Genomic DNA, 21,295 nt, shown 5'->3' on the forward strand with positions numbered 1-21,295 from the left:
AGGCTGTTGCTGCACAGCCTCCCTTGCCTTGCAGCCATGAGTTTTTTTCCCTGGGTGACTCCTCATGAGCAGAGCATAACCTTGGGCTGATGCACTGCAAACCTGCCCTTGTCCAAACCCGCTGCCATCAGCATTTTGCTGCAGCTGCTTCCAGTGCTGCTCTAAGAGATTTTCCTTGCAGCCTAAACCCCCACCGCTGGCTCCGTCCTTCTGGCTCCAGCCCACTGGGGATGGAAGGTTTCTCCTTCCCGAATACAAATATAACTGTAATCTGCTAAACCCTGCTGTTGATCCTGACTGCATCCTCCTGTCCTGAGCTTTCCTACGGTGCCTTTTATACCGGTAATAGCACCAGGCTCCTTCTCCCATCATTGTTGACTCGACAATGAAAACTGTTTGTATTATTGTGTCCCCGAAGCTTTGCCAATAGCACATGTGTCCCGAGCTGATAGCAACAGGCTTTGGCAAGGCTGCAGCTCCATCAGATAAGAGCCTTTAACCTTATTTCTCCAGCTTGAGCGCTCCACGAAGGGCCATTCTGTCGTGAGCTTTTCCTTATCCTCCCCGAGCACTTGCAGATCAGAGTGAGACTCCACGGGCCAAGAAGAGGGGTCGCTGGCAAAGGGCAGAGGTGGAGGTGTTCAGGGCAAGCAGCCTGGGAAACGGCTTCAGCTTGGGTGAGAGAAGAGCCCTGGGGGGAGATGGAAAGACAGAGCTGCTTTCCCAGGCAATTTAAGGGCCAAATGCACGGCCGTCCCCTGTCCCCTGCCTTCCTCAGGGACCCGCTCCACCCCGCCGTGCTCCACCTTGGCCCGGCTCCCGCGCACAGCAGGAGCAAAGTGGAGGAGAAACACTGGAGCCCGGAGGCCCTCGCACGCTCCCGGCTGGCCCGCGAACAAAGCCTTTCCCTTGGAGCCCTTCCCTGCAGCCTCCCTCCTACCCCGGCCCCCTGCGCTCCACCAGCCACGGGATCCCCGGCACCGGCACAGCCTTGGGGGTCCACACCATCCTCCTCATCCCACCCTGCATCCCTGTGCCGAACCCCTCCCTGGCTGCTCTCAGCATCCCTGAGCTCTGCTGCTGGGGGATTTCACTGCTGCTTTCTGAGCTGCAGCACAAAGGATGCTCTGAAATCAGAAAGTAAAGAAAACAATGCTGCCTCTGGCAATGTTTTAAATCTCATTTTTAGTCCAATTTATGTGAGGGATGTCACAGTTCTTGGAGTTTTGAGCTGCAAATGCTGCATGTTCCATTTCCCTTCTGTTAATGCAGCACTGAAAAAGCAAAAGTTCTTTCTCTGCTGGCAGGGAGGGAAGACTCTCAGGTCCTTCTTTTTATTCTTAGTATTATTATTGTAATTATGATTTATTTTTAGAACTATTATTGTAATTATTATTATCATTCTCTCACAGGATAGAAGCACTCTATTAAAATTACCCGGATACATCCTGGCTTTGATGGGGAGATTATTGTCTCTAAAGGGCCCAAGGAGAGGCTGGGCCTGAGGAGAAGCCCCATGCCCTGCGCAACACATGGGGAAACTGAGGCACAGAGCCACTACAGCATCTCCCCTGCTGAGCCAAAACTCGCTCTTCCACTGGTGTTGCCTTGTCTACATGAAGGTGAGTTTCTCTCAGCAACATCCTCATCCTTTCTGCTGGATGGTGAAAGCCTTGGTGAAGCACAGAGGTGGCCACAAGATCCTGTGTGCAGTGGGGTGGGCTGCAAGTTTTGGTGAAGGTTGTCACTTCTAGGGATGCTGCAAAGGGCACCCCCTACTCCAGGCCTTGCCTCAGTGATGCTCAGAAACCAGGGAACCACCTTCCCAGGATCCTGTGAGCAAGCCAGCCCATGTGTGGAAAACCTGAGCAGAAAGCACTGGGTTGGGGCCTGCAGACAAAGCAACGAGAGGGGAGAGGAGAGAGAGGAGAGAGGAGAAGGGAGAGGGAAGCACAGTGCAGCCAACAGTCATCTGCCATCTGCAGCTGCCCTGTGAGGTAATGCCTCATGCTAAGTTAAACTATGTCAGGAGCCACAGCAGCTCCTGAGAACAGCAAACCTTTCCCAGATGGAGATGTCCTGTGCTGCTGCATCAGCCTTCCCAGCAAGAAAGAAGATGAGTGACCTTCTTGCTGCCAGCTGGGGTGCAACCAGCCACTCCCTCACTCCTGCTCTCTTGCTGCTGGAACTTCATTTTAGGGAGCAGAAAGGCAATAACCAACTCAGCCCTTGCTGTGAGCTCCTGAGGTCTGAGACACACAGCTGTGGTGTAATTGCTCTGTTGCCTTCCTTCATTCCACTCCTCTCCCCTGCTTGAAAGTGGCATCCTCATCCACAGCAGTTATCCATGGTGCTTCCAGTCGAATGATGCTCAGGGAGCAAGGGATAAGCAGACACCCAGTGGGACCTGGAGGTTGGGAACCCCCAGAGCACAGCACTGGTGAGAAAAGCATCTGCAAAGGGGAGGCTGCACTTTTCCTGGGGGTCACATTGTCTCCTGGTAGTCCCTGAGGCTGCAAATGAGGGTTCACCACTCCATGGAGAGGAGCCACGGTGGAGCAGCAACCGGCCGTGGTACTTGTGGGCACATGTGGCTGCAGGGCCACAGATGGGCAGCCCTGACCCACCTCCTCAAAAATCCAGGCTCAGAAACCCTCCTAATGGCAGTTTTCCTTTCCCCAGCACCCAAAAGGAGGTCAGGCAGACCGGAGCAGCCAGCCTGAGCATGCAGAGGGAGCAGGATCCCGGTTCTTGGCTGCATCTCCTGCACAGACACCAGCGAGCAGGATTTTCTGCCAACTCAAGCGATGGAAGCAGCGAATAACCCTGGCATGCCCAGGCTCTGCACAGCCCAACTGTCGGCCAGCTGCCTGTTCCTGGGAGGCTGCAGTGCCATAGGCAGAGAGCATTTTCTTACTGTAATCAAGAAAAGAAATTGTGCCGATCGGAGCAGCTGAATGGCAGCCAAATCTGCTTCTCGGCGGCTTTTCTACACTCTGTATTCATGTATTTGGCATGAGTAGCTCTGCATTGAGGTAATTCATTAATGCTCAACCAAAAATGTGTTTATGGGAGTCTTGAAATAGTTGGTAGAAGTGTAAGACTTTCCTTCCTAAAAGCCTGGGCTCTCTCTGTGATGGGAACCGGGTATTAAAGCATCGAGTGCTGCTGCAATCAGCTGCCAGGGAAGCGACTCCAGGCAGCGTGTGTGCACTGCACGCTCCAGCACGCTCAGATCCCCTTGTGCCGAAGCCTTTCCCTGGATTTAGTCAGGCCATAAGCACCGTGGGTGGGATTTGCAACAGCTCGGCTCATGCTTAGGGTGTGGGTGCTTCACCCCGGGTTTCACAGAGAGCAGGTTGGAGAGCAAACACAGGGTGATGTGGCTGGAAGTGTGGCACCCTGAGCTGGTGGGACCATCACCAGAGAGTCAGGGCTCTACCAGGAGCGGCTGTGGCAGGGCAAAGGCAGGGGAAGGGGAGGCAGGACAGCCCTGGTGACGACCAAGGACTCTGGCCATCGCCCAGGAGGCTGTGGCAGCTGTGCCTGTGTGGAGCGAACAGCTTTTTCAGGTTAGCTGTGGGTTTCACTGCTTGCACAATGGGTATCGCTGTTGTCGTTCCAGTTATAATCCTGTATAAACAAGGCTGACCTCTGGTTATTGAAAAGAGCTGAAAATAAAGACAACTTTCTCCGCTTCCTCGGATGCGGTGTCTGATTGCCAGGCTTGGCCGGCACAATCCTCACCGTGCTCCCGGCTCAGCTCCCATGGCTGTTGGGGACCTGCCAGCGTGGTTGGCAGCAGGGCAGAGCAGCAGTGAGCACCTGAGCAGAAAGCCACTGTGGCCCAGGACACCTTCCCTCTGTCCCCGGTGCCCTTCACTTGTCAGAGGGAGCTGGAAGCCAAGAGAAAGAGCAAGTGAGCAGAAAACAGCTGAGCCAGATATTCCCTGGACTGGGACTGGCACAGCCACCCACTCTACCCCACTTGGTGACGGTCTGGTCCCTGTCTGGGGACAGGGAGGACATGTCACCCTTGCACAGGAACATGGCTGCAGCCCCAGGATGCTCCTCACACGGATGCTGAACCGTGTCTGCTGGCGCCCAGCAGCCCCCGGCTGCCTCGCTTGGTGCTTTCCAGCTCCGCCTGACCCACTGAACTATTTGTGCCCGAGGAAACCGGGTGCTGAGCTGGGCCCTGGAGAAAGGGAGGCTCCAGTGAACACAGCATTTCCCAGCGGATGACTTCAGCCTCCCGGCAGGGCTCACACACAGCCCCAGCCCGGAGTCCTTTGCTCTCCAGGAAGTGCCTTTCTTTGGGAAGCCTTTGTTCCAGCAAGGCTGGAGCAGCCCCAGCCCCAGGGGAGCCCACAGGACCTACTGACACGGGGGCACCTCTTGGGGCACTGGGGCAGCCACCAGCCTGGGCAGCCCTGCACAAGTCCCCCAAATTCCCTACTCCCCTCAGCCACCCCTTATCTCTTTTGGGATGAGGAAGCAGGTGCAGGTGTAGGTCACATCCATCCCACCTGGCTGCACTGCTCAGCGTACCTGTGCAGTGTGGCCTAGCAATAATTATTAGCTATAATTAATAACAGATCTCTTCCTGTGAAACATCTCATTCGTCTAGTCAGACACACCACAGCACCAGCCACACACTAGTGGTAATTTTGTGGTGATTAATTAACAGCGTGAACACATCTACAGGTGAGGCTGGTCCATGTGAGCAAGTCAAGGCAGTGCTGGGCACCACAGGAGGGTACAGCACCTGCACCCAGGCACCAGGCCCAGGGACTCATCCTACCCCTGTCCCATCACCTGTGCCCCTTGTGACCTGTGCCCTCTGCAAAATGAGGATAAAAAACAATTTTCCCATCACAGTTTGTGTCCTTGCTGCTGCTGTGATGCAGGGTCCTGCCACCATCCACCTGCCACCTCTGTTATCTGGATGCAAATTTTGAGGGTAAATCCCTTGGATTTGGTTGCACAGCCCCAGCCTGGGGCTTCTGCACCAACGTGCAGCCATCGGCAACAGAAACAACCATCAGGCTCAGCTGGCAATTCTCACTTTTCCCTTCTTGCCATCCCCACCAGCCCCACTTTGAGCCCCCAGATCCCCAACAACCCTTAGGATCGTCCAGACGGTGCCACATCTATTTTTAGGCTGGTGGGAGCTCAGTGTTGGACCTGGCTGGGAGCTGGGAGGAATAACCGGGAGCGAGCGGGCAGGCTGGGGGCGGGGAGGGAAAACGCCTTTGTGCTGGGGAGCCGTCCCGCCACGCTTCCTCTGCTAGGTGTGGTGCTGGGCTGTGTGGGATGCTAGGAAGGGAAACCAGAGGCCGGGGTGGGGTCAGCCAGCTGCCAGCTCAATAAAACTGAGGAGGGAAAGAAAAAAAAAATTGAACTAAAGAATACTCAACTCCTGAGAGCTGTGTGCCGGACTGGGGTCGGGCTCAACCCACTCCAAGGCCACTGAGGAGGGTGGGGGACAGGTCACTCTGCTGGCATGCACTGATCCTGGCCCTGCCCAGAGATGTCCAGAGATTCCTCCCTGGTCACTGCTGCAGATGCAGCTGGTGAGGAGCCAGTGAGTTGACACATCCCTCGTTGCATCCCCGTGGGTAGCAGGGGGAAAGGAGGGAGGTTATATGTCCATCTCTCTCCCAAGAAAAGCTGTGCTGGACACAGACCCTGCAACTTCACCCCCCACCTGGCTGGCTGAGAGGGGTGGCATTGTCCATGATGGTAGGCAGCACACCCCCTCCATGCCCCTCACAGGCTGGGTCAGCTATTTTTTGCGTGCTTTGCACCCAGGTATTTTTGGGTGCTTTACATGCTGCTCCATTCCCCTGACAGCTCTCCTTCCCCTCTTTCTCCCCTGTTTTGCATCCTCCAAAAACCATGCCACTCACCATGGCTCTTCCCCCCATTCCTCTTTTTCCTTTCTATTCATTCCTTTTTTTTCTTTCTTCCATTTTTTCCCTTTTTTTTTTTTTTCCTTAATGATGCAGCACCAACAGCAAATGCGGGCATGAGAAGCATCCCTACTGCAAGGCTGGGTTTGCAGGCCCAGTGTGAGGCTGGGTTTCACGTGTGCTTGGAGGTCAAAATGCCCAGCTTTTCTCCATGGGTAGAGAAGGTTCTAAACTACCCCATTGCAACAGCAGCACTGCCCTGATCCCAGCCCCTGCTCAGGGAGAGCATCCCATGGGGAGGAGGCCCAGGCTGGAGCAGCTGCACAGAGAGCATGGAGAGCAAGAGGCTCTGCCTGCCCCTGCCTCATATCCAGGGCAAGCAAATCGGAGCTGTCCCCACTCCCACCTTGCTACAGCTCAGCCCCACCACATCCCAAATGTCAACTGGTGGCACTGATTCCAATCCCAGCTCTGGGGCAGTTCTGAGCCCACCCGGAGGCCGAGGATGCTGCCAGGGCCATGGGGGAGGTCGTGGAGAGGATGTGACCAGGGAAAGCAGGACATGCTTGGCTGAAGCCTGGGAGAAGGGCCAGGATCCGCGTCAGGATGATGTTCCTGGGACATCCCTAGCAGCTGCTCAGACTGACTGCCCCAAAGGCTGCTCTCACTTCACCCCACAAGCAGCCACAGGTCTCAGCCTGAGGACCCCCAGCTCCCCCAAAACCCACCTTGCTACTCCTGTGGCAGGGGTGAAGAACCAAAGCCTCCAGGGGCTCAGCACTGGAGGCAGCAGGGGCTGCTCCTCTGGCATGGCAGTGCTGTGGCTCCCTCTGGATGAGGGAGAGCGGACAGGAGGCTCCTTGAAGCTACATGGGCTCTCCCATGGACTGGTGCTGATTTGCTCCTGAAAAATATTAATAAGAAGCTCCAGGAACATGAAGGAAGTCTCGCCCGAAACCTCTGTCGCTCCTGGCTGGTGATTGAAGAATAAATGAGACACAATTTTTTCTTTTTTTTTTTTTTTAAAAAGGCCTTTGTTTTGTTTAGGGTTAACAGCAGATCGGCATTTCCAAATCACTTCCAGACACACAGAAACCATGGCATGCAATACCCCACGGCTGCGAGAGGCTGGAGCTGGGCTCTTGCGCAACCTGGTGCCCCAAGTCTTCCTAACGCCGAGATTCACATTTCAGGCTGGGGTCTGGGGCATGTCCACAGCCAGAGAGGGCTTGGGGGCAGCTACCCGGAGCTGGGACATCTTTCCCAAGTCAGCCCAATCGCCCGGGGGGTGTCAGAGGGCAGGGACAGTGAGCCAGCACATCTCCTTGACTGCAAACGGGTCCCGCAGAGTTCATAACTCCCCGGTGCCAAGGGCAGGAAGGACCTTCGGACCACCGAGCCTGATGCTTGGCGCTGCAAATCCCTGCTGGATGGCAGCCAAGGGAGCGCAGCAGTGACCTGGTGTCAGGGGACGTGCTGCTCCGCCGCGGCTGCCGATGCCCAAGGCATCAGCGTAGCCATGCCAGCCCCAGCAGCTCCAGAGGCTGGTTTTAGCTGCAATCACCTGGCTGCTGGTGAACCCCTCATTCCACAACAGTCCCTAGAAAACACTTTTCATGCGAACGGTGCTTAAAATCAAGGAGCCATTTCTCTCCCCCCCCCCCTCCCCCGGCATTGAAACTCCCACCAGAAAATTGCCGGGGGAAGAGGGATCGCCCCTGCCTTCATCCCAGGGCTGTTCCCGACCCCGGATGGGGAATGCTGGCCAAAACACACACACGGAATAAGTCATGAGAAAAATAAATGCCGAGTCCTGAGCATCCCTGTGCTCCTGCGTACAGCCTGGCAGGCAAAGCTGAACACTTCCCTGCACGGTGGGTGGTGGGAGGCAAGGGTAGGGCACGGAGCAGAAAAGGGGCTTGCAAAATAAATAATAATTAAAAAAAAAAAAAAAAAGACAAAAAGAAAGTCATACAGAAAGGCAGAGAGGCATCCAAAAGGCATGAAGAAAGAAAGAAAGAAGGAGAGAAAGAGAAGGCAGAGAAAAAATTAACAACCCTCCTCCTTGGAAGGAAGAGAACTAGGCAGCAGCGTCCCCACCGGTCCCGGCTCGGCCCTGCCCGGGTGGCTCTTCCTGCTGGTGCCTGGGGACGCCCCCCTTCCTCCTCCTCCTCCTCCTCCCCCTCATCTCCTCCTTCTCCTCCTCCTCCCCCTCATCTCCTCCTCCTCCTCTCCCTCTCCTCCTCCTCCTCCTCCTCCCCTCGCCCCGCTGATTGGTCCAGCCCGGCTATATTTTGCCCCTTCCAGCCCAGCATCATCCCAAAAGTTTTTTTTGGGGGGAAAAGGGGGAAAAAAATAAAAAAAAAGAGAGGAAAAAGAAAAGAAAAGAAACCAAAACAAACGCGGGCGATCCCGAGTCCCCCGAAGGCAGGCGAAGGAGGCGAGCGGCGGGCGGCTGCTCAGCGGTGCTGGACTCGGTGGAACGCGGCGGGACCCGATTCTCTCTCCGGCACCCGGTCGGGTCTGACACAAAGTGCTGTCCAGCTGGAATGAATATATCTGAGTCTAACTACTGCCGAGAGGAGATATCGCAACCCCGGGGCGACTGTTCATGGGTCACCGCCGCCGTGCCGGCCGCTGAGCCCGGGCTCGCCTTCCCGCGCCCCCCGGGAGCCGCCTCCCCCTCCAGCCGCACGCCCAGCCCCGAGCCCGGCTTCGCCTTCGGCCCCGGCCCCGGCGGCGCGGCCCCCGGCGCGGCCCCCAGCCGCACGCCCAGCCCCGAGCCGGGCTATGGATACAGCCCCCCGGCCGGCCGCCCCGAGGGCAAGGCCGCCGAGGATTCCCGCATCCGCCGGCCCATGAACGCCTTCATGGTCTGGGCGAAGGATGAGCGCAAGCGGCTGGCGCAGCAGAACCCCGACCTGCACAACGCCGTGCTCAGCAAGATGCTGGGTGAGCGGGAGGGGTGCGGGAGGAAGGCTGGGGGTGGGGGGGATTCGGGGATACTGAGCTGTGGATGCGGGATGCGAGAGCACAGGGCTAAGGGGATGCCGGAATGGAGCCAGGGATGCGGGGATGCTCGGTTACAGGGATGGGGAGGAGAGGGTGTGGGCTGGGGATGTGGGGATGCAGGCTGGGGATGTGGGGATGCAGGCTGGGGATGTGGGCTGCAAGAGCACAGGGTTGCGGGATGCAGGCATCCAGAACTGGGGACATGGGAATGTGGGGCTGGGGATTCAGGCTGCAGGAGTAAAGGGCTACGGAATGGAGGTATCGAGCTGGAGACACAGGGATGTGGGGATACAGAGTTGGGAATACAGGAGTGCAGAGGTACAGGGTTGGGAATGTGATCTGCAAGAGTACAGGGCTATAAGATGCAGGAGTACAGAGCGAGGGATGTTGGGGTGCAGGGCTGGGGTTGTGGGGATAGGTTGTTATGGTTCAGAGCGTCCAAGACAGTGGAATGAAGGAATACAGGGCTGGATATGAGAACTGCAGGGGTCCAGGGCAGTGGGATGAAGGAATACAGGGTGTAGAATATACATTGCAGGAATACAGGGAGTCAGGGTTGGGAGGGTAGGATGAAGCAGTACAGGGATTTGGGATGTGCACTGCGAGGATACAGGGCTGTGGGATGCAATCTGTGAGGATATGAGGCAGAAGGATGTAGGATAAAAGGACACGGGGCTCTGCTAGCCAGGCTGCAAGGATATGGGGGTCCAGGAGCTGCATAAAAAGGATGGGGTGCTTTAGGATACAGGAATAGGGTGCTGTGGAATATGAAGATGGGGAATTCAGGTCTGCAAGCTGCAGGATTAGAGAGCTGTGGGCTGTGAGCTTTAGAGATATGGGTTGAAGAGATACCAGCTGAAGGCTGCAAGAATGCAGGGCTACAGAGATGTGGGCTATGAGGATGCAGGGCTGTGGGATCAAGGGCTGTGGGATCAAGAGCTGTGGGATGTGGTGTTAGAGAATGGGGGACTATGAGAATGTGGGATGTGAGGATACAGAGCTGCATGTAGGCAAGATGCGGGGAAATGAGGCTTCAGGATGCAGAGATGCAGGGCTGTGGGGTTTGCAGCTGTGGGGATGCAGGATATGGGAATACAGGCTGCAGGATGCGGGATACATGACTGTAGGATGCGGGATGTGGGAACACGGGAAGCAGGATATGGGTAGATGGAGCTGCAGGATGCGGGCCTACGGGAAGCAGGATATGGCCAGACGAAGCAGCAGGATGCAGAGACACGGGGCTGCAGGGTGTGGGGATGTGGGATTCAGGATATGGCGCTGTGGGGTTTGGGGATGGGTGATTTGGGCTGCAGAGGTGCGGGGCTGTGGAGGTGGGATGCAGGGAAGGAGGCACACCAGGGACTGGACTGTGCCATGGGGCAGTGGGAGGCAGAATCCCCAGTCCTGGCAAAGGGGTTCCCGTGGCCCCCTGGGTGTTGAACCCCTGTTCTCCCACAGCACTGAAGTGCTGGGCACAGCTGCTGGACATGGGAATAGCCTGGCTTGGGCTCCCATTCCCCAGCTCTTTTTGTGCCAGTGCTGGGACCACACTCACGTGCCAAGCCATCTGAGGAAGCCCTTTCCACCCAAGAATTGCCTCTCCCCAGGTGTCCCTGTGCCCTGGCCTGTGCTGGGTGGCTGAGCCATTGTCACAGAGCTTCTCTTTCCACTTCCAGGCCAGTCATGGAAAGCGCTGAGCGCCAGCGACAAGCGTCCCTTCGTGGAAGAGGCAGAGCGACTGCGAATCCAGCATCTCCAGGATCACCCCAACTACAAGTACCGCCCAAGGAGAAAGAAGCAAGCCAAGAAAATCAAGAGGATGGAACCCAATATCCTCCTGCATAACCTTTCCCAGCCTTGCAGTGACAACTTCAGCATGAGTCACCACGGCGGCAGCCAGCCGGGCCACCCCCAGCCTCCCCCACTTAACCACTTCAGAGAACTCCACTCCATGGGGTCGGATATTGAAAACTATGGCTTGCCAACTCCTGAGATGTCTCCCTTGGATGTCTTGGAACAGACCGAGCCGGCGTTTTTCCCTCCGCACATGCAGGATGACTGCAACATGATGCCCTTTCGCGGCTACCACCACCATCACCAGATGGAGTTTCCCCAGGAGAAGTGCATGGGGCGGGACGTGGCCGTGCCCTATGCGCAGACCCCCTCACACTTGGCCGACGCCATGAGGACTCCCCATCCCTCCAGCATATACTACAACCAGATGTGCTCGGGAACTCAGAACGGGCTTTCCGCCCACCTGGGCCAGCTCTCGCCCCCACCTGAAGCCCATCACATGGAGAGCGTGGATCACTTGAACCAAACCGAGCTCTGGACAGACGTTGACCGCAACGAGTTTGACCAGTATTTGAACATGAGCAGGACTCGTCCCGAAGCCTCGGGACTCCCTTACCATGTCTCCCTGTCCAAAGTGACTCCTAGAAGTATCTCCTGCGAGGAGAGCAGTTTGATATCCGCCCTGTCCGATGCCAGCAGTGCTGTTTACTATAGCCCCTGCATCACCGGTTAGGTTGGTCCCACGGCACGATGCACACACCAGGAGAGCCCCGACTCTCCTCTAAAAGCAAAAAGCCATCCTCCTTTAACCACGAGCTCCATCATATTTAGAGTATCTCATTAAATGCATCGCTTTCTTGTTTGTTCTTTTTTATTTTTATTTTTTTTTTATTTTTTTAGAGACAGATCATGCTGAACTCACTGATATACCGTATAACTATATAACACAGATAGACGCCTTTCCCCGCCGCGCTCCCTACTCCAGCCCTCGGCAGGGCACAGCTCTAACTCCCACCAGCTCCAAGGGGCATTTTAAAGCCAATTCCAGTAAATCCTGCCTGAAACAACCACACCAGGACGAGCCGAAGTGACCTACCCCCAGTATTTAACCCAAGGGCAGGCGAATTTGTAGGGGGGTAAACTTTTAGGAAGACTTTGCCGGGGCTGTTAAAGAGTCGGTGCCCATTAGGGGTGGGCTTTAGGACAGTTTTTACTGTATTCTCAGCAATATATTTTAATTGGGCAACAAAACTATATTTTTACTAAGCATTTTTATATATAAAATGGTATTTAATGTCTTTTGGGGTTTTTTTTATTAGACTTTTTAAAAAGAAAACAAGGGATATCCATGAGATCTAAAGCATTTATGTAGCAAAGCTGGATTTAAAAAAATAACAAAAAAAAAAAAAACCAAAACCAAAAAAACAGGAGGAGGAGAAAAAAAGGAGATATTTTGTGAAAAGGGAATGAAAATGTAAATATTGTGGAACAATTGACTGGAATTTTGTACAAAAGAAAAATATGACTGCAAACACTTTTATTGTCTAGAACTGTATGGAGAGCAAACTGTTTTATACTGGTTAATTATTAAAACATCTTCATATAATTGTTCCCATCTTGTGTGCTTGTTGTGTGAACACATATTTTCCGCAAATACATGTTGTCCCAACCATTTCCAGATTTTTGTATCCGTTGATTAATGTTTTGACAACCTGGCAAATGTATTAATTTCCAAGCTGCCGCCCGCCCGCCCCGTCAGCCGCCTCAGGCTCCACGAGTGCAGCTCGACTCAGCTCGGCTCGGCTCGGCTCGGCATGGGATGGTGGCCCAGGATGGGATGCTGGCGGCCACCCCAGGGCACCTCACTGTGTCGCCTGGAGATGCTCTCCGAAGGAAAAGCAGCTGTTCTCAGATTTAAGCATAATAAAACATGTGATACCCTCCTCCAAAACGAGCCTTGGTGTGGTCATTGTTTTGGCAAGCTGGCAGCGCGTCGCTGCATGGTCCCCACGGCTCACCCTGTTTCCCCATGAAACCCCCAAAAATTAGAGCCAGGCTGCTCTGATGCCTTTGCTCCAATCCTTGGAGATGGAAGAAAACCCCATGTGCCTGAGTCTTTCCACCTCCTGGCCTTCACTGGCTGCTTCCCGGCTCCAGCAGTGGCAGGTCTTGCCGAGCAGTCACCGTGCCCGGCCGGATCCCGCTTGGAGCTGCTGGTGCTTTGCTGGAGCTTCATCCCCCTCCTGTGAATCACTTTGTGATTTACAGTATTTTTTTGTGTTCCATTTGAAAAGGAGGAACAACAATCTGTTGCTTAAAACCCGGTGGCATCCGTTCCTTGAGCACCGAGTGATTTAAACCAGGCTGATATCGCCAAAAAAGGCTATTTAAAAAAAAAAATTTTTTTCAAAAAATTGAATAGAAGAAGAGTTTTTTTGTTGTTGATGTTGGCAAAGAATTGCCTTTTAGGGGAAATGGATATTTAACAAATGACATTAATTTTCAAGCTTCTCCTAAATTAAATTCACATTAGTGTTAACAGGACTCAATCCTGACTCACTTTTTTTTTTTTTTTTGTTGTTGTCGAATGTGAAGCGCTAATAAACGGGACCACTCCGGGGGCTGGCGACGCGTTCCCATGGAACGCCACAAAGGCGCTTCATTGTCTTTCCATATACAGTATGTAAAAAAGGGGGAATACATGGAAAAATGACCTCACTACCTACACGGGAGGGCTGGCGGGCGCCCGGCGGGTGCCAGAACCCGCGCTGCAGCAAACAAACACAACACCAAATGAGAAGCATCCTGTGCCGCCGCCGATGACTATGAAAGGAAGCAGCCGGCTATGGGCTCCATCCCGCTCCGCTCCCTGAAGCAGCCTGGGAGGAAGGAGGTGAGGGAAGGGGCGGGAGGGGGGGGAAGAAGAAAGCCCTGAGTTATTTTCCAGCCCACAGCTTCCAGGTACCTTCCAGGCGAGGATGCGGTCACTTCCTGCAGTTCAAAGCAGCGATGAGCAGGCTGGTCCTGGCCCAGCTGCCCGTCGCATCATGGAGGAAACATTAAGTCATTTTTCTGCAGCAGAAATTCCCTTCTTTCCCCATGGCTCAGCTTGCCTTGGATCTCAGAGAATGGTTATGAAACCCGTTGGGGGATTTTTTGGCTGAAGTGCAATTTGGGTGCAGCGTGCCCTGGTTTAAGTGCTCAGATGGGCACAGACAGGAGCTTCCCAAAGTACCTGCACTGCAAAACTGTTGAAAATGGTTTTTGAACTGAAGAAGGGTCAATTGAGATTAGATATAAGAAGCCTCTTTTTAGAATGAGGGTGGTGAGGCCCTGGCACGAGTTGCCTAAAGATGCTGTGGCTGCCCCATCGCTGGAAGTGTTCAAGGCCAGGTTGGATGGGCTTGGAGCAACTTGGTCTAGTGAAAGGTGTCCCTGCCCATGGCAGAGGGGTGGACCAAGATGATCTTTAAGGTTCCTTTCACCCTAAACCATTCTGTGATGCATGCTCAAGGTTGCTGTCATGGGTTTACAGCAGGTACCAGACTGAAAGCTGTGATGGGTGGTCGTTCCCATCTATAAATGCACCAAGGATTCACCATGCTGAAACCCCAGCTGCTGCAAAAACCCCATCTCGCTGGCCAGCCCTACCCCAAGTCACAGGGAAACAAGAGAGAAGGGAAAGGAAAGAGGAAACAAAGCAGAGCAGGGTTTGGGTCAGATACAAGCAGGCAGAAGGACCCACACCAGACTCTGGGGGAATGGCACCTCCTGCCATCATTTGGTGTTCCACACAACCTTTTTCACCTAAACTCACTGTTTTGGCATCAAGTTTATCAAGCAGTGTCCCAAGTCAGCTCGGTTTGGGGCTGGTACAGACCCAACAGTGGTTTGGGCAGGCGCTTTCTTACAGTGTCAATGCTGCAGCATCACGGTTTAGCCACAGCCAGGACAGTATTTTTCCCTTTCCAAATCCAGGGTTTGGTGAGGCTGGTCAGCACGGGGGCTGATCTGACTCCATCAGGAAGGCAGAGAGCTCAGCAGACTCTGGGAAGGGTGCTGGGTCCTTGGGAAGGGTGCTTCAAGGGCTTTAACCATACCACTAATTTTATATATTCTTTTTATATTTTCATTTATTGGTTATATATTTTATATATATTAGTTCTATGTTTATATATTGGTTTTATACATTATATATTATTTTTATATTTTTGTACATTTGACATTGTTATATACTTTTAATATTTTATATATTACTTTCTATATTTTTAACATCTATGTTGTTTTTATCTTTCCCCTGTCCCCTTACAGCCACTCTGGGGCCAGGAAACCATCCCCCAGTGTTTTCTTTCGCTGTGTGCCAGTGGCTCAGGTGTGACGTGGGACTGGAAATGGCCAGGACTGACATAGTTTGGGGATGATTTCACTGCCGTTATGGCTCAGGCTGGGGCTGTTACTGCACAGCCCCTTCCGATTTTTATGACTTAATCTCTCCAAAGCTCAGGGCCGGATGGTTTTGGGCTGAGGAGGAGGAGCAAGGGGCTTTTAGCAGGTCGTTACGGCAGAAATATGGAGAAGGTATTTGACAGGTATATGGAAAACCTGACAGCCCATCCCGCCGGCTTTCCCAGGATTCAGGGAGAGGGGGAGGCGACACCAGGTCCTACGTGGGCTTTATGGGCAGGTGGCATCTGCCTCGTGCCCCCTGGGGGGTGTGGGGCAGTGGGTTCTATCCATGTGTCTGTGTCCCAATACACGTGTGTGCACAAGCATTTGTGTGTGTCAGGGTGAACACATGCGCAAGCAGGTGTGCATCCATGTGTACATGAATCACCGTGTGCATCCAAGTGTGCATCCATGTGTATCCATGTGTGCATCCACGTGTGCATCCGTGTGTATCCATGTGTGCATCCACGTGTGCATCCATGTGTATCCATGTGTGCATCTGTGGATACATGTCTGCGTATACATGTGCACGTGCATGTGCATCCATGTGTGTGTGCATCCATGTGTGTGCATCCATGTGTGTGTGCATCTCCACTCCTGCACATCTGCGCCCATACACGTGCACGTGTGTGTGCACACATCCACATGCACACACGTGTGTCCCCGTGCATGTATCCATGTGTGTGCAGCCGTGTGCGCACCCGTGTGTGTGTGTGTGTGTTCTGCTGGAGGTTCACGGGCCGGGTTTATAGACGTTCTGGTTTTTTTACGGCGTTATGGAGCGCTCGATGACATCACCCAAATATTAAAACCGCATGTGCCAGCCGGCCTGGCCCGGCAACGCGCAGCTCCGGGCTCGCCCTTCCCAAGGCTGAGGCCACGGTGGAGCTAGAGGCAAGTGGGATGCACGGGGTGGCAGGCAGCAGCTCTTGGGCAGCCTAAACCATCCCAGCACGGAGCTCACCATCGGGGAGGGAATGCTGACACCACAGCCTCCATGAAGTCATCCCAGCTGGGAGGTGTTCGGGGAATTAGAGCCTCTTGGTCTGCGTATTTTGGGTGCTCAGTGCGTGGGAAGATGTTGCTGGTGCTGGTTCCCCACTGTGGCACCAGGCAGCTGCTTTAGACCAAGTGATGGGATTTATATTTTTCCCCCCAGTTGCACAGAAAAAAAAAGGAAAAAAAAAAAAAGATTTATCAAAATCAAACCTGTTTGTAGGAAACAGATCCAAAACATTTCCTGACTCAAGAAAAAGAGCACTGGAAAAAAAAAAAAAAGTGTTTCCAGGTTTTTTTAGATGGGAGGCAAAGCTTTTGGAGAGGTAATAGCATTCTGTGGTGGGAAGTTAACCAAAGGGAAAAGGTTGAAATGCAAAGAAAGTTTTCAAATGTTCCCAGAACAACCTTGCCTTGCTGAGCAGAAGCAAAGTTCCCAAACCTTCCCCAACTTTCCTTTTTGCAGCCCAGTTTGGGAAAGGAAATGTTTGGAAATCTCAGCTCTCCTTGCAGGACAGGAAAGGCCCCGTTTCCTCCGCTCCGTGCCCAGAGCAGCCGGGCAGCAGGGACGCACAGGGTGAGGCTGGATGCCCTCCCCAGCTCTGCTCCCAGCAGCAGGAACACCGAGCTCTGCTCTGCTGGCTGCCACAGAGAGGGGAGGGCAGCTCCCTACAGGGAACAGGGGCCATGGTATCATAAATATTACAGGTTTTGCAAAGGAAACAAAAAATAAGCCAATGAGGAGTCCTTAATGTGCCCTGGGAAGTCTGTGCAGCCTGAAACTCTTCAGCATTTCTCTTACTGCAAAGTTCAGCCTCTACATCCCCTGTGGGGCTTTGGTTGTGCCCCCGTAGCTCCCAGCATTGCCCCCACCAGCCCTCACATGCCTTCCACTGCTTTAGGGCCCCCACAAAGACCTGACCCTCCAGCCCCCAGCCCCACACCCACCATGTGCTCACCCAGCACCGTGCTGGGGTCCCCTTTGGACTGTTTGGCAGGTTTGGGTCTCACAGGGAGTCATTGGGGAGTTTGGGAGCTTCTCCTCCCCACTGGCTCTCAGCCAACTGAGCCCCACAACATCTGTCAGAACCATTTTGTGCTCCTCTTCTGAGCTGAGCCAGCAAAGCTGTGATGTACCCAGAGGCCAAGGGGTCATGGAAGGGTTGAGAGTGCTCTCCAGAGGTCACCTAACCCAATCCAACAGAACCCAACTCAACAGAACACAACCCAATACAACCAGCACGATGCCATCTAACCCAACCCACCCAATCCACCCAACACAACACAACACAACCGAACTCAACCTAGCCTAGAACAATCTACCATAACCCAGTCCTACTCAACCCAACCAAAGGCAACCCAACATATCCTAACCAACTCAACGCAACCAATCTAGCCCATCCTAACCAACTTTAACCACATGACACAAACACCCTATCTCAGCCTAACCCAACACAGCCCAACCACCTCAGCTGAGCCTACCTAACCCAGCCCAACAAGCCTAATTCAACTTCCTATCTGTATCCTAAAGCAAGCTCCCCATTGCCTCCCGCAGAGCCGAGCTCAACCCTTCTGGGATGCTGCAGTATTTTCAGTGGTAACCTCTCCCTCCTTCTATGCTCAGCAGCCTCAGGGGGGTTGAACCCTGCAGGGAACTGAATCACGTCCCCCCCACCGTCGCGGGAGCGTCACAGACCGTCTGAAGCTCGTCAGGAGAGTCAGTCCAGGCCGCGCGGGGCCGTTCTGGGAAGCCGTCCAGCCATCCGCTGGAGAGAGGAGGCTGCCTAAAAATGACTCTGCTGGCTCCTTTCCACACTCCGACCGTCCCATATGGAACAAATGTACATTTTCCATCAATTGTTTGTATTTTGCATTTAAAGAAAGAAGGGGGGGAGAGAAAAAAAAAAAAAAAGGCAGCTAGCAAGCGGGTTATACGTATACGCAAAGCGTCAGTGACAGCAGATAGGCCCCATCGAGAAGAGGGAGAAACACTGGCCGGCGTTCAAGAGACTCAAATGTATGGTATGAAACAATAAATTTTAAGTGTGTTTTGACATATTTGGTGGTCTCTGCCTCATGCTTAATGAGCGTTGGTCCACGTTGCGGGGGAACCGCACAGCTCGGGGTGCTTGGCAGGCTGTGCTGGGGCAGGGGGAGGTCGGTGGCCAGCGAGGCCGGAGGTAGACGTTGAGGTGGTCCCGGCATGTGTGCCCCAGGGGAATGGGGCACGGGGATGTGACATGGGGGACTATGCCAGCACGCTTGGAGGAAGGGATGCTGCGGGTATCACGGCGCCTCGGCACCCACGGGGTAGGAGCAGTGATGTCAACTTGCAGGAAGAAGCATCGAGAGGCGGATTTAGGTTGAATTTGGCGGGGGGACACACAGCACAGTGGCAATACCCCAAGGCAGCATCCCTCACCACCACGTGGCTTGAAGGGTGACCTGTTCTCCCATCTCCAGGCTGGGTCCCTGCTGGGTAATGCTGCTTTGCCTGCAGAAGGACCATTGGCTCCCCTATCCCCATCACCGTGGGGAGAAAGCCCGAGGGGACGGGTGAAGCAGCAGGAGAAGGGAGCGCAGCCCTCCCGCATCCCCCGCCTCTGTGCCAGGCTGCCCGGCTCCCCCCGTCTGACAGGGTTTGATCAGAAAGATGGACATGAAAGTGGAGCTTGGCTCTGGTTTCTCTCTCATTCAGAACATTCAAAAACTATTAACTGTGGTGGGGGTAAGCAGGCAGCTGGTTTTAATATTGTGCTCTTCCAATTGTGTTGGGGTTTTTTTTTTCCCTGCTTTTCGCGAGCACTTTAAGTGACATGGTTACATGTATTTGATTAAAAAGCTGTAATTCAACGAGTGCATTTTCCTGTACTGTACAAAACGGCTTAAAGACACAGGATTTATTTACGGTGGTCTCCTGGTTTTCCAGCTCTGCCGAAAGACAAGATGACAGGGAAATCACAGGAGGGAGGACGGATAGTGGCAGAGGGGACATGCAATCCCTCCTGGCTTTCCCAGTGTGGGGAACACAACCAGATCATTTCCTCTGCTGTAAGGCTCAACCCACAGCCCCAGCCTGGTCCTTGGGGCCATCCATTGGTCCCAAAGGCACGAGTTCCTCTTGGTGTCCTCAGGGTTGGGTCTCAGCTCAGGGGGGCTGGCAGTGGGGTCAGCTAGGAGGGGACACGTAGGTTTGACCAAATTGGTTCCCATCTGCAGGACCTAACTGGGAGTGGGGGGGTAGATTTTTCCAACCATGCCCATCCCCTGCCTGTGCAGGGATGCTGCCAGCACCGAGGAACCCGTCCCAATCTGGCAGCTCTACTTCCTAAGGAGGAAAAAGTCTTTATGAGATCCCAGCAAGGAGCCATGGCCTGATGCTGCTGAGAGCCCTGGATTGTCTCCCGTTAACCCCAATGTCTTCTATGGCACAGCCATGGACTGGAGCCATGCTCACCCACACCCTGATAGCTCCTCTGCATCCAAAGTGATGCATTTCATCCCAAAAAAGCAGGTATGGAGGTGAAAGGAGAGGCAGGGGCTGCTCTGAACCCCCTCAAGCATCACAATTACCCTGTCTCCCCACAGTTACCCTGTCTCCCCACTCTGCTGGCTCTGAGAGGCTGTGGCATGGCCCCTGCACCCCATCACACCCCTGGGCTGGTTGTGTTCCTCTGGCCTGGGAGGCAAGCATGTGCATGTGCAGTGCTGACCCCACAAACCCAGCTCCACCCAGCACAGCTTCATGCTTCTCACCCAGATTTATAATAAAAAGATGTAATAAAAATATATTATAGAAATTAACCCAGCAATGTTTGCACCTCACCTGCCCCAAAGCCCCCGATGTGCAGCCCTGGGGACATGGACACCAACCCCAGCATCACTCAGGACCACCCTGGGAAATCTCAGCCTCCCCCATCCCTGCCTGCGGGCTGGAGTCTGCCTGGCTGCTGGCCATGTCGAGCCGAGTCGTGTCTCTTCCTCAGGCTGCTCCTGCCCAGGGATCACCTGCAGTTCAGTTGATTTATGAACGGAGAATTTTTCGAGCTCCGTTTCCTTTTCATTGTTGTTTCAGTTGCTGGGCTCGCTTCCGCCTGCCTTTGAATAACTCCTGCCACGCTGCGAGCGGTGAGAAAGGCGCCGAGTAAACACTCACACTCGTCCCGGGAGCCGGGGGGCAAGAGCCCTGAAAACAGGGGGACGTGGGGCTGCCCACCAGCTGGTCCCACCTGCTGCAGGAGGATGCTGGGCTCCAAGCGAGCAGAGCCCCAAAGCGGACCCCTCTTTTCCCGTGGCTGCAGTTTGGGACAGAGGAGTAGCATCCCATTCCCTTGCCCAGCAGCACAGCCCCTGGGAGGTGGCAGTCCCGTGGAAATGCTGCTCCCCCACGCTGTGGCTGGGGAGGGGGGAGGTTGCAGCAGGTGGTCGTGGGGGGGCAGTTCATTGCCGCATGCAGGGCAGGGTCCCCTCCACCCAGGGCTGTGCTCCACCACAGCTGGGCTGAGCAGTGGTACCCGGCTTCATCCCTGTCCTCATGCCCAGCTGGAGGGGGACTCCCACCGCGGTGCAGAGAGGATGCTCTGGAGGGAGTTTGGGCTGATTTATAGCAAAGCTCTTAAGGGGGAAAAAAAAATCACAAAAGGAAAGGATATAAACCCCATCCGCAATCTCAGCTCAGCTGAGGACCCACGTCCCCACTGCTGCCACCTGCTACCCGCGTTCGTCCTCCCTCCCAGCCACATCCCTCGCCACCGAGGAACCCCCATCCCGGGCGGTGGGCAGCTGCCCATCCCGGCCTGCGCCCATTGTCCTGCCCTTCCTCCCCGCGCCCCTCAGCCCCCCGCCGCCGCCCCGGGGCCAGGGGGAAAACAGGAAGCGTTCCCCAGCACGCTGCTGCGGAAATGAGACAAGCGGGCTGGAGCGGCGGCGAGGACGGCAGGAGGAAGCGGACGGGATATTTGGAACCGACGGCGAATTCTTGGGCTTATCTCTGCGCCGCAGAGGCCCAGGAGTCCTTACAAAACAGCGCCCAGCTGGAGCGAGGCCCGCGGCTGGGGACGCGTCCTCGTCCCCAGCGCCAACCCTGGTACCTTGTTCGGCAGAGGGATGCCGGTGGCAGGGAGGGGACACCG

The 21,295-nt window shown here is 54.5% G+C and overlaps 1 protein-coding gene and 1 long non-coding RNA gene across 2 annotated transcripts; both read left to right on the forward strand.

Annotated features, from left to right (window-relative positions):
* The first annotated feature begins 346 nt into the window (after positions 1-346).
* On the forward strand, positions 347-3,691 carry LOC116795405. The gene is made up of 3 exons (XR_004360043.1): positions 347-677; positions 1,413-1,622; positions 2,683-3,691. It is a non-coding gene; the product is annotated as an uncharacterized LOC116795405 (long non-coding RNA).
* A 4,563-nt stretch (positions 3,692-8,254) lies between these two features.
* On the forward strand, positions 8,255-12,331 carry SOX18 (SRY-box transcription factor 18). The gene is made up of 2 exons (XM_032705317.1): positions 8,255-8,867; positions 10,604-12,331. Exons 1-2 carry the CDS (start codon positions 8,465-8,467, stop codon positions 11,452-11,454), a joined length of 1,254 nt encoding a protein of 417 aa, XP_032561208.1. The 5' UTR covers positions 8,255-8,464; the 3' UTR covers positions 11,455-12,331.
* Positions 12,332-21,295: the final 8,964 nt, after the last annotated feature.

This window comes from Chiroxiphia lanceolata, chromosome 17 (genome assembly GCF_009829145.1).
Source record: "Chiroxiphia lanceolata isolate bChiLan1 chromosome 17, bChiLan1.pri, whole genome shotgun sequence".
Lineage (NCBI taxonomy): Eukaryota > Metazoa > Chordata > Aves > Passeriformes > Pipridae > Chiroxiphia > Chiroxiphia lanceolata.